General features: G+C 40.1%; 1 protein-coding gene across 1 annotated transcript; it reads right to left on the bottom strand.

The window, feature by feature from the left end:
• Positions 1 to 1,562: 1,562 nt before the first annotated feature.
• vamp2 (vesicle-associated membrane protein 2) lies at positions 1,563 to 10,381 on the bottom strand. Its single transcript, XM_024266721.2, has 5 exons — positions 9,862 to 10,381; positions 6,196 to 6,301; positions 5,910 to 6,068; positions 5,333 to 5,384; positions 1,563 to 5,240 (listed from the first exon to the last, which is right to left on the bottom strand). Coding segments are annotated over exons 1-5 (336 nt in total). The 5' UTR covers positions 9,864 to 10,381; the 3' UTR covers positions 1,563 to 5,223.
• Positions 10,382 to 13,016: the final 2,635 nt, after the last annotated feature.

Here is a 13,016-nt window from a genome sequence, read left to right as displayed (position 1 = left end):
TAACTGAGGTCTGCCTGTGGGATTTATAATCCCACAAAGACTTTAACAGCCCTCAGAGGGGGAACACCTTGATGAATTCTTAAGAAGCTGCAGGCTTGGACAGTTTTGAGTTGAACCTCCAAAAAAAAATCAGCACAGGAATGTGCGTGTGGGGGGGCTCTTTTGCTATTATGTGTGGGAGTGAGACGCAGTGACCTTTTCGCTGGGTTGTAATCAGAACCAAAAGTGGGGGATTTTGCAATCACTCCTGGCAACATTTTCATGCTGGACCCACATTCCTTTGAGGGAATTCAGAGGGCAGTGAGGGGGCAGATGAGGGCTGCCGGTTAAATGGAAAAAGAGCGTTGAGATGTTGTGCTGCTTTTAGTTTTATCTCTCAGAACCTCTCGACACCTTAACATTAAGACGTTATCTCCCAAAAATGTTGAAATCATGATACAGATTTGCACATTTGTGTCCGACGTGAGTCTGCAGCTCATCACAGCCGTCCTCTGGAAATGTGGTTCTTCTCAAATTTCCTCCCACAGCTCAGAAAACGATGAGTCTTATGTCATGCTGCCAAATAAATAGATTATTAGCCCTTCATCTGACTGAGAGATGGAAAACAACATGACCTTAGCGAATAGTGACAGTTCATAAATGTTCACAGGACCTGGTTTGGCCCTCACATTTAACATTAATATCCCAAGTACCACAGCTGGAAATTCACAGAAATTGCATTAATTTTGTCTTTGGAGATCACCACAAGAATCACATAAGATATGCTTTGATTATGAATTATTTTGTTTACTGGAAACATTTGGCACAGGAACTAGAGTTGATGGAATCTCTGATCCAGATGCCAGGGTGGAAAAATATTTTCCCTTTTTTTCAGGTTTCAATGATGAGCCAGCAGATGGAGATGTGAGTGGTTGGAATATGCAGCGACAGCCTGGAATAGGTAGGTTCAGTATTGGGTAATCAATGGCTGTCTCTATGCTGAGCATCTTTGTTTCTACCATGATGACATCTGGTGGTGAAAATGCGAAACTGCCCCCCTACTTGTGAGGTTTACCTCAACTCGTCACAAACACCTCCGTTATCATTATTTAGTAGTGTAAAAATTTTTTTTAATGTGCGTGTTACTATTGGTCTGATTTTATTTCGTTTAATATTTTTTTCGTTCTTTCAATGTTTGCGCATGCGGAAGTTATACTTCATAAGGGAAAACTGCAAAATTTAGCCAAGACTGTTTTCTTAAAAAAATAATAAATAAATAATAATAATAAAAAAAACATGTGTGTTTGTTTGGTAGTAGTAACACGTATATACGCTTTCGGTATTGTGTTTTTATAAATATGTAATCCTTTACCGCAACGTAATTTCAAAATAAAACTCACCGGAAGTTCCCAATTTACTTCCGTATTTAGAAATTTGTTACACATCGGTCGTTTTACGTCCTTTTTATGTTTGTTTTTTAAAATAAATATAGAACTGATTAGGTGTTTGTGTACTTTTTTGGGAGAGCTTAAAATACACATTGGTCCCTTCTATGATACACTATAAACAAGACTCTGGACAAATGCAGAAATTTGCAATTTATGGCTCCAGGTCTCCATGTATTTTGGCACACTTACATGTCATGATGACTGGGGAAAAGGTCTGTGTCAGTATCGAATAGAAATCCATGCTTGTTTACACAGGTCCCATTGCAGCACACTCACAGAGCACATGAAGCACACACAAAAGTACAACTTGTCATAGATACTGTTTTTCCAATATACATATATTTCATGATGTTCCTCAATATAATAAGACATTGATAAATTTACACTACAATTATTTTTCATGTACTTTCTCATTCAGTCTCCTGTACGTTGAATCAACATTGTTGTCGTTTCTAATCCCATACCAAAGGACAGCACAATAAACTCTATTCATAAATAAAAGCGAAAACATTAAATGAATTTGAGCACATTGCCGGTGATCCTCCGGTCAGGTCCCTCCTGTGAGGCCGGAGGAACAAAGGCAATGTGCGCCTTCACATCCCAGAAGCCCACTCTTCCCCTAAAGTAATCCTTTCGAAATAAGATCAATTTAAACAAAAAGAACATAAATAAATACAAACAGCTACGTGATGTAAACTGGAATCATTCTAAGCAGTCTGGACAATTGACGGTAAAAATAATTTTCTTTTTCCCCCCATTTACATCCTGCTTTGTTTATCTTTACCCATCAGTCCTGAAACAAACAAATTTATTGACATCTAAAGTTTTTTCTGACCAGAAGCAAAACAACTTTTTTTTAAATTAAAAAAAAAAAAACTGAACACATTGGCGAATGTTACACATCTCAAAAACATCTAGAGAAGATTCAGTGCCTCAAAGGTTCCCTCCTGTTGCTGTGTTCAGATCATCTCAGGATCAGGGAGGAAGGAAAGTTGCGGGAGAGAAATTTTGTTGGATTCAAACCTGGATCTGATCAGAGTCCCGGTATTGATATGAACACAGCGTTGAGATCACCGAACAGCTCTAGAAGTTGACAGAAAACAAGTTTTCTCAGTCATCTCACCAAAAACAAAACAAACAAAAAAACCACACAACGGAGAAAGTGCCGTGGTGTTGGAACGGATGTGCACTTCAGACGAGAAAGCAACAGATTAAGAGCACTCGCTTTCATTTCCACCACTGTGACCGGACGTGTTGAGCACTCACAGGACGACAGTTGGAATTAATGACGACACGGCGGTCCTACCCCAATCGGCTGGTTTGAGTCCTGTTCAGCTGCTCAGAGGACCACATTTATGACGTTTTAGTCTACCTTTTTGTCGTACTCGTGAATATCTGGGTAGATTGCAGATCCCTTAAAACCTCAGGATGCCCCGAAACACCCCACATTACAAACACCACACTGTGCAGATTAGGGTTTTTCTTTGAACATTTTCCTTAAATGGCTGATTTGAGTAAAAGAAAAGTTTGTGCTATATTTAGTTACAGAAGCTCCTCAGACCTGGGTACAAATGAAAGGGGTGAGATGTGGTTGAACTTGCATATATATGTTAGGATGGCCCTCCCAACCCAAACTTCCTGTTTTCAAAATAAAGACGGAGGAAATAAAAAAAAAATAAAAAAAGTTTCTTTCTGCTTGTTTTTGATGGCAATTGGCAGCGTAAGCACAGGTCTTTGGTAATCATCTGCTGTTGACTCTCTTTCTCTGTTTCGGAGGAAAAGGTAATGGTGGGAGGAAGAGGAGGAGGAGGAGGAGTATGCTTCGACTGAATGTGTCTCGGCCCGGACAAGGAAACGGCGTGCTGTCACTTGGAGATTTAAACGGCCTAATCCGTCAGGATAAACTGAGGATAACCTAAGACAGATCTTCTCTAACACACACACACACACACACATGCACACACACACACAGCAGGAGATTGTGGTTTGAGCAAACGGAAAAACCAAAAAAAACTACAAATTTAAAGCTTGATTAAAATATTTCTGGAAGGCAGTCGAGCGTTTTTATTTCAAGTCTGCAGACCTTTTTTTAAAAAGGGGTTTCTCCTAAAAAGTGAGGGCCCAAAATAAGGAGGGGAGGGGGGGCACTGAAAGAAACAGTAGCAGTAAGACACGGCGCCTCCTTCAGTGCTTGGCAGTGTATAACGCACAGAGCTGGAGTACAAAAAAACACAGCGGAGACAAAGAGGAGCTCACTACTGTCGTTGGCGGTTTCTGGTTCCACACCTCCTCTTTATCGGTTTCACACAAAAATATACTGTAAGAAAAATAGAATCTATTATATTTAAAAAAGAAAAAAAAGGTCTTAACTATCAGGAGAAACGGCACTGACTCGTATTAGTATTTTAGGGAAGTAAAAATTATTCAACTGGCGTTAGAGAGCTGGTGAAAATCAGTCAAATTTCGGGGCTATAAAGGCTAAACTGTTGGTAGTCCGATGTGCTCTTATTGTGGAGGGGTTGCATTTCCTTCGGCAGCAGCCGTACAGCGCCATCAAAAACAAGGTTGTTTGTGCATTTAACACTCCTCCGACACAAACTTAAAAAGTGTTGACTAGAAACTAAGAGGTGACCCGAGGACTAAGGCTTGCTCCGCTTTCCGGGAATCGATGAGACGGCAAAATGAACCGGTTCTGGTTTCAGATCGGACCGTTTCTCCACATGTGTGAACGCAACAAAGAAAAAAAAAAAAAAAAGTTTGGAGAGTTTATCCTAAGACACCTTCTCCTCCTGTGTTTGCATAACCAACCTCTCTGACAGCCCCCCCCACCCTGCACACACACACACACCTCTATGTGCTACAGTAACAGCATCTGCACTAGATTGCAATGAAGGAATGTTCTCGAAATAAGACACTACGTTAACATCGAAATCAAAGAAACATCTACAGACATTGGTCCAACTCTACTATGGCAGTTTAAATCATTAGAGGAAACCGCGGCGCCCAAGCATGCCCAGACAGCGCACCCCACAGGCCGTTTAAAGACACTACACATGTTCAAGAGAAGAAACCGATTATCCCTCATGAGGGTTTGAGCATTTCAAGCCTCAGGGGGGAAAGTTAAACTTGAGTTTTCTGGTGCATTTCTAAGGGTTTTTTTTTAAGTTTCAGCCTCCTGGGTTTTCGTTTAGGCTCTTGATAGATATGTCGGCTTGGGAAAACTCTTCGGATGGATTGGAATTCCTCTGTGCAAAAACACAGGGCGATGGAATCATGCATGATACACACTTCTATTCATAGGCAGTAGTTTACGCTGAAGCATACAAGTAAATGAACCCCAAAACCAAAAAAAGTACAAAATGCACGCGCACACACACACATACACACCTACAAAACATTATATATCAGAATAATAGTCTACAAAGAACTATCAGAACCAGTTATGGAACGATTATCGCCAATTGTCTCCGCCTCTGCTGTTGCGTCATCACAGGTGCTTGGTTCTCAGTATGGCAGGTTAGAAAAGCCAAGAGTACCCAGAAAGAAGGCAGTGGAAGGGGGGGCACACTCACAGAACAATTATTGAGAGGGGTCCAGAGGCGAGGTGGTGGAAGTGGGGGAGCCACGGGGGCCCTGAAGGGCTTACAGGGGTTATATGGAGGCTAACTTGGGGGGAGATATACATACATAGAATTAATTCATTATCTGTGGTTAAATTTGTCGTCGATTGGAGGGGTTGTTTTTTTTTTTCTGTAGCAAGGAAGCTGGGATCAGACCGGGGTAGGAGCGACTCTTCTTAGGTACTGAAGTACACTGTGAGGAAGAAGAAGAAGAACAATCACAAAGCCGAGCATGAATAATGTGATGAATCAACAGGTGGGGGCGCTAAACTTCTATGTGCTTACCAATAATGACGATGAGGATAATCACACATATCACACCCAGGATAATCATCATCTGTGAGGAGAAGACAAACGTTATAAATGAAGGTCAAAACAGTCGTGTAAGTGACCACTTCCAATGCTCATGTATGACGTATGAATCACAAGGGTTTCTTGCGTTCTTTATTCCTAAATGTGCGCATGTGTCCGTTGAGGGTCTCAGCCGACAGGTCCTTGGGCGACTTTGATTTTGAGCTTTTCAGTTTGTAAGATTTTTTTGCACATATCATAAAAACAAAGAATCATGGCAGTTGCTGTCCATGGTGCTGACGCAATGTGATTTCTGCCCAGTGCTCTGAATGTCAAAGTGAAGAAATTTAATGACGCGGGTTTTTACCCGTTCTTTCCGTGGCTTATTCATACTTCTTTTGTCATTTCAATGTGGTTCATTTGTGATTCGTTTCACATAAAGACCACAACTCTTTTCAATTTTTCCACGTATGGCCAATTTTCATCCGTGCAATATGCGCAAAATGTACGTCCAGGTGACACAACCTTAACACGCATTCACAGACTGAGCAGTCATGTCTCAGCTCCTCACCTTGGCGTTCTTCCACCAGTACTTATTCTTCAGTTTTGCAGCGCTGGTCTCAAACTGAGAGGCTCCAGCCTGCAGGGCGTCGGCCCTGTCGTCCAGCTCTGACAGCTTCTGATCACGCTCCAGAACCTTATCCACGTTCACACGCATGATGTCCACCACCTAAAGAGACGGGGGCGGAGCAGGGAGGAAGGATAAGAAAAGTTTGACGATTTTCAATTTTTTTTTGGGTGGGGGGTTTGGGTACTCCTGGTGTTGTATTTGCGGAGGTAAAATAAGACGCACTCACCTCATCCACCTGCGCCTGTGTCTGCTGGAGACGGCGATTGCTGGTGAGGTTGGGAGGTTGATTCCCTCCCTCTGGTGCGGGGGCTCCTCCGGCAGCTGGGGCAGACCTGGTTGGAAATTATAAAATAGTTATTCTTAAATAGTAATGGTAAAATATAATCTGAGCATTATTTCTATTTAGTCTCATTATATGAAAGTTTTTTTTAAAAAAAGCAATAAATTACTTGATTGCTTTTCACAAATAAATTAGAAACAAAGAATTAAAAGAAACACATTTGACCTAAACTTAAAACCTCTTTAAATTGTTAATAAATTATGATATAAAAGATGAATTTTGGTATCAAATCTTTTTACACGATTTAGATGTAGATTTTGTAAAAATAAAAAAAAGATTTAGAAAAAAATTAAGTAATTTTTAGGAAACTATGGAGGTTTTTTGGATAAAACTTTAAGCTAACCTAGTCTTGATTCAAATCAATGTATTTTAAAAGTAGCTGCAAACATTTGTCCCAGTGTTCTAAAGTGGCCTGTTATGTGAGCTTAACTGCACAGATGCCAGTGACTGAGAGCTCAAGCATAAGTGTCATTTTAACACAGACAAGTGAAAATTCAGGAGCGGATTACATGGTGCTGAATCTGACCCTACAACCCCAGCAGCAGTAAGCCAGACTGGTAAAATGATCAGGATTATCACAGATTAGTTTAACCAAAATGTCATTTGGCAACAGGATTTGCTTAAATCACATCATATGACAATCTTATGCTTTGTTTAGATATTTGGCTTTTTGGTTTGCAAAATGAAATATAAAATAAGTGAAAGGGTATAAAATGATGAGGATCAGATTACATCAACATCACTCTGCATAAAGGTCACAAACCACTAATCCTGTAACAACAAATCCTTCAGGAGAGCTGGACTTATTGTGGTGTTGCTGACTGTCTTTTCACTCGTTAGACGTGACTGTCACAGAAGTTCACAATACCGTCAAATTTGAACTAGCACTGGAAACAGTTGCTAATTCAGTGTTAAGACTTTTCATCACGTTCCACTTCCTGTGAAAACTGACTGCTTGGATCGATCTCTGAACGTGAATCAACCAGCAAGTGTTATCTCTACTTTATACAGGATAATGAGACATAGAGCTTCACAACTGCTTCTTGTTAGGGTTCTATTTTTACATTTAGAAAAAAGAAAAACACTATTTCAGGATCTGATTTAATGAAGTTATATTTAAGGATTTTAAGACCTTTTTAAGAACATTTTAAATCAAATTTAAGGTCTTATGTATAAAGAAAATTAAACAATCGGTTTCCCCTTTCAACCCATGATCTCTATTATACCAAGTGTGAAAGTTTTTCAGCAAACCATGCAGCTTTCTCCATAAAGATTGTTTTTTTTTTTTTTCAAGCCATTTCTCCATAAAAACTGAGGAACATGAGTTCACAACCTTATGTCACAGGGCTGGAAACTATTTTTTTTTTTGTCAGGAAGTCAAATTGCATAGACAAGGAAAGAAAATAAGACCAATTCACCAAGAATGTGAGAAAATGTATTTCTTTACAAGTCCTTTTTTTTAATTAAAATTTAAGACTTTTTAAAGATCCACTTTGATGAAAATGGTGCTTTTGGTGTTCCTTTGGTGTTTTCTTTACATAAGAAAATTATTACTAAAATTGTATTTCTGCATTCTAATCGTTGTGAATGAGGTGCAGACGCAAAAAAAGACGATGGAAAAAGTTTGTACGTGTGTCGTAGGGCCTACATCAGCAAGTCACAAGCTCCCTGTTCCATTCCATTCTAAAGAATCAATTTCTCGATCCATGAATGTCTTTGTTTCCCTTGTCTGAGCTGATATCTGGCTAAAAATTGTACGGCTGGATACTTATAATATTGCTTGGCCTTTTTTGTTGGGCCGCTAATGTTTGGTTGTGGTTGTAAGGGGATCAAAGCTAAAAGGAGAGTATGCAAACAGATGGATGATGGGAAGGGAGCGAGCTTACTCTGCACTAACAGTCTCACTCACAACTTGGAGGTAAATTTCTTATGAACTCATGCTGCTCTGCAGAAAGTACGTCTTAGAAAATGTCATAATCGTGATTAAAAGACCACTGGGAAAACTTTTACAATAGATCAAAAATGTCACCTTGAGTTTTCCAAAAACATGCATGTCCACTCAATTATTTTTATCCAGCTATTCCAGCAGTCTGCTTTATTTGTGATAAAACTATTCACGCATAGGTGGAAGCTAAAATCCCAGATAAAACCATGTACTGAAGAGTTTAGGATTTTCATCAGAATCCTCCAGTCCACTGCCGAAGTGAGCTTCACAATGCAAACTAATTATATATAACCTTTTTAGCATGACAGGATTAAAATAGCATTTCCCTATGGCTTCTAAAAGAATCTGACACAGGCTGATAAGTACATTTATGGAATCTAAAAGAAAATATCAACAATAAATTTACATAAAATTGTTTACAATCTTGAACTATGTTGGGTTAAAAGAGGATAACAGTCTGTGTTTGGGATTTCTGGCCGTCAGCCTTGCTTTTGGACATTCAGCACCTGGAGAGCGACATTTCAGCACCTGGACAGCGCCTCCGCAGCTCCAGTCTGTTTGATGTCACTTTCCCAGTAGCGTCTCATTCAGAGTGGTCCAAACTCCCCCCCAAAACCCCTGAAAGCACCAACACATTCTAGAGCTGGAAGGTTCTCCACGAGTCTGACCCTTTGAGACTTCCCATCAAATGACATCCACGGCGGAAGCGTTAACAATCGCGGTGCCACGGCTGAGTGGCGTGTTTGTTGGCACCAGGCTATTTCGGCGTCGTAGCAGCTCGTTATGGGAAAGGCTGACAGATGGGGGGGCTGCCTCGTTCTCACCCTTCCTTTATAAACCCCATTTTTTCAATAGCAACCACACACAGGAAAATGTGTATATGCGTATATTCGAGTATTTCAACCAATGAAGAAGTTAAAAATGTAAAGTACACAGCTGTCCGCCCTCGCACGACAATCGACGACATACAGTAGGTGGCTAGGCTATCCCCACCCCCCGCTGTAGGTTACAAATACCACATCAACTAGGCCTAAGTCACTAAAAGCTAATGATATCATCAATAATGTTACGTTTTGGTAAAAATGTGTCGAACGTAGACGAAAAAACAAACAAATGCCGAATTAGTTCGTGTCTAGTTTCCTTAAAATGATGTCCTTGCTATTTCTAGAATTAGTTTCGTCCTCGAGACAGGAATATGTTTATCAAACATCACGTTTTTTTTTTTTATTTCGGTCGTGGTTAATCACACAGACGGTGTCCTTTTCCGTGTCGAACCAGTACAAACTGGAAAAAAGACTATGCGTGCGCAACCAGGCTCAAGTAAGACGAAACCGAACGACACGATGCGAGTTTAGCCCTTTTAGACGCAAAATAGGGCCAATTATGCGGCTAATTACAGATAAACCGAGTGGTCACGCGCCCGGCCGCCGTGCTAGCATCCCGCCTCTCGTTATCAGTTATTCAACTCTCGGGTTTTTCATCGCCTCGAAAAGGCCGTTTCATACCAACTCGAACCCCGAGGAGCCCGCCCGAGTCAGCGGGACAAACACAGAGCCGAGATTTATCACACATTTCCAGGCTGAATAAAGAGCATTAAAAATGCTTACATTTTCCTGGCGGTATTAGCGGGACAGCTGGGCTGAAATCCGAGGTGGAAATATTAGCGGGCGTAAGTGGCTGGCAGATGGACGCGGATTGAGCGCTCCTCTCTACCCTCTGGCAGCCGTCGGGTTGTCGGTTATCGTGTGGTTATATCTCCGAGGAGGAGCACGGCTGTGTTTCCCAGGCGAAAGCCTCCTCTTCCTTCTCTGTTTTTCTGCCTTCGTGGCCTGGGCTGCTCTGCGGCACCTGAGCTCGGAGCCTGGCGCTGTCCGGGTCTGATGAAGGTGGAACAAACAGCCGCCTGGATTAGGTGGACAAAGATGGCTCGGTGACGTCAGCAGCGGCGAGTGTCATGTTGAGATGGGAGTACAGAGACTTCAAACCCGCTTTTCCCCGGCTCCAGACCGCGTTTATTTAATCTCTATCCACCTCAGATGGTAGACAACACATATTTAGTTTATGTGAGTAACATATTCGACCCAGAGTGGGCTTTAAAGCGGGTAAAAATTAGTTTATATTGAGCTTGAGACTGAATGTCAACAAAATGGCGTTCGTCGAAAGGGGGTGTGGCCAGCCTTACGTGAGCATGTCATTCATAGTAAACATTCATGTGTGGGAGACTAAGCTAATTTCCACAGATCTTTGAACGTTTGTGCCTAATTTTCAGGATGCTTTTAATTCATTTTTTACACCAAATCATCTAATTGACGGACATTTCTTAAAAAAAAATGCTCAAAAATAAATAATTGCTCCCATCATTCATTGCTCCACAAAATTAAAAAGTCCACATAATCCGTCGTTAAATGTTGTTTAAGATTTTAAAAAACATATCTGATTCTGTTCTTCAGGAAGAAAAAAAGACAAAATTCACATCTGAAAATGTTTGCATATGTTAAAGAGGCTTCATCACAGCATTGCTGCTTTTGTAGAAATTCAGACGTCTGTAAAATACTTTTCTAAAGAAAATAAGCCTAACTCAGAAGTTAACAGCTAAAGGTTAAAAATCATCTTTTTAGTTATACATACTAATCGCTGGACATTATATTAAAAAGTTCCCTCAAATACACAGTATTTTTTGCGCTCAAATGAGCATAAATTGCAACATTTTAGCATTTTATTATATTTTGTGGGCACAAATTAGCATTTAGCCTCTGATCTTCTGTCATCCCTGTTGAGGGTAATCAGACCCTCAGCAGTGTCAGGCAGCTATGTCACTTGGGCAGGGGCGCCACTAGGGATTTTGGGCCCCATGAAAAAAAATCATAGGGCCCCTAATACCGAGGCATACTGGCATTAGGGGCCTTTGAGGCCACATCTCTTCCGAGCCTCGGGGTATCCATGTCCCTGTGGGGCTGGCTTTGGTTTTTGCCCTCTGGCGCTGGGCCTCTCCAAAATTCCAGTAGTGGGTGAGCCTGGTCTCCCCGTGTTACCCACACTCGTGGGGGACCCCCTGCCATGCTCTCTCCTGGACCCTCTGTGTGTTGGGGTGGTTGCCTGGAGCCTGGGGTGGGTTTACCTCGGGGAGCCCGTTTATGCCTGAGGTTGGGGTGGGGGGATTCTCAGAGCTCTCAGGTGGTGAGGGGCTCCTCGTCTAGGGCCCTGTGCTGGTTCCCCTGGCGTGGCGGGGGGCTATTCAGTCTATGCTTAAGCCTGCGCTCTCTGTGCTTCTCTGCCCACCTTCTGTCGGGCGTTGGGGGTCCCTGTGACATTCCCCCTCTTTTTATCTTCCAACTTTTCTTTTGTCTCCTTTCTTTAGTACTCTTACATCCCTATTTCTTCCTATCTCTTCTTCTTTTTCGCCCGGTCCAAAAAACATTATACAAACATAATCAATATAAATAAAGTTTACCCTCAAATACAAAAGGGGTTTACACAAATATACACCTGGTGTGTCGGAAGATTCATAACCCCTCTTGTAACAGTAATTTCCATCCAACATAAGAGGTCTTCAGCTCATGCCTGTTTGCTCAGCTGCTGGATAGGACAAGTTAAAATAAATAATTTAGTATTTTGCAGAAATTAACATTGTGTGCCCACAACATGTCTGTAAAATTCTAGTTTATGATAACAAAATATTAATTTGAGGAAACACTTTTAATATTTTTTATTTAATGTAAACAACTCTGAATGTATTTATAAAGTGCCTCATAAAACATATACATTGAACAAGAAATACAAAACTGGGGAGAGTAAACTCCCCTAAATGGATCAAAAATGTAAATGTCTAAAACTAAATAATAATAATAATAATAATAATAATAATAAAATGAAGCAAAACTAAGTATACAAGTAAAAATAGTTGAGAAGATACTAGATTTTGTACACTAGAGAAAATTATAAGGCAAATATTTCTTCTGGTACCTTTTAGTGGCTTGTTTAATTTTAAAAAAGGGCCAATACAGTTTAGTAGAGCTTCAAAAGCAATTTTAAGAACTTATAAAAAAGTCAGAATAACTTCAAAATATTACATTTTATTGAGTCCATTTAGAAAAAAGTAAAATAAATGATTAAAAAAGCCACTAAAATAAGCAATAATTAATTAAATGAATAAAACACAAGTTATCAAAGTTAAAGCTTCATCATAAAATATTTATTTATACCTGATGAAGCTAAAAGTAATTATCAATGTTCTTGTAAAATACGTTTCAAAGGATAATTTTAAAATTAAATTGATAAAAAATAAAGGATATTTCAAGAATGACTCTGAAGCTCACAAATAAAACTTAGATTTTTTTTCATCTTTGTACCTAAAACTACTTAATGGGTCACAAAGTGTTGATAGTTTTACATGTGTGTAAATCTATCAGCACTTGAGACCCATTAAACATGTCATTTTTATTGACTTGTGACCCATTATTTGTGATTTTTGTTAACTTTAAAGCAGTTTTATGTGGTTAATATATGAATAAACCACATGTACAATAGAAAGCTAGTGAACTAGTAGAATATTTTAGTCATCAGTCCACCCTTTATTCAAAATGTATCAACCTTTACTGTCACATATTTTTAGTTTTCCCTCTGTGATGTATCTTTAACAGGAAAAACAGGAAGAAAACAGCAGCAGTTTTCAATCAGTAACAGGAAAACACTCCTATTAATTTGAACATCTTTGTTTTCCTGCAAGTCATTCAGTTTGATCTAGTTTAGATGTTGTCATTTG

The sequence above is a fragment of the Oryzias melastigma genome, linkage group LG14, assembly GCF_002922805.2.
Source record: "Oryzias melastigma strain HK-1 linkage group LG14, ASM292280v2, whole genome shotgun sequence".
In the NCBI taxonomy this organism is placed as follows: Eukaryota; Metazoa; Chordata; class Actinopteri; order Beloniformes; family Adrianichthyidae; genus Oryzias; species Oryzias melastigma.
This window is presented reverse-complemented; position numbering and strand designations above follow the sequence as displayed.

Bases quoted from the DNA above. Each gene is read 5' to 3' on its own strand.
- vamp2 (XM_024266721.2), bottom strand. The intron at 6,069-6,195 runs GTGAGTGCGTCT...CCGTCTCTTTAG, and splicing joins CACAGGCGCAGGTGGATGAG to GTGGTGGACATCATGCGTGT. The intron at 5,385-5,909 runs GTGAGGAGCTGA...TTCTCCTCACAG, and splicing joins ACTGGTGGAAGAACGCCAAG to ATGATGATTATCCTGGGTGT.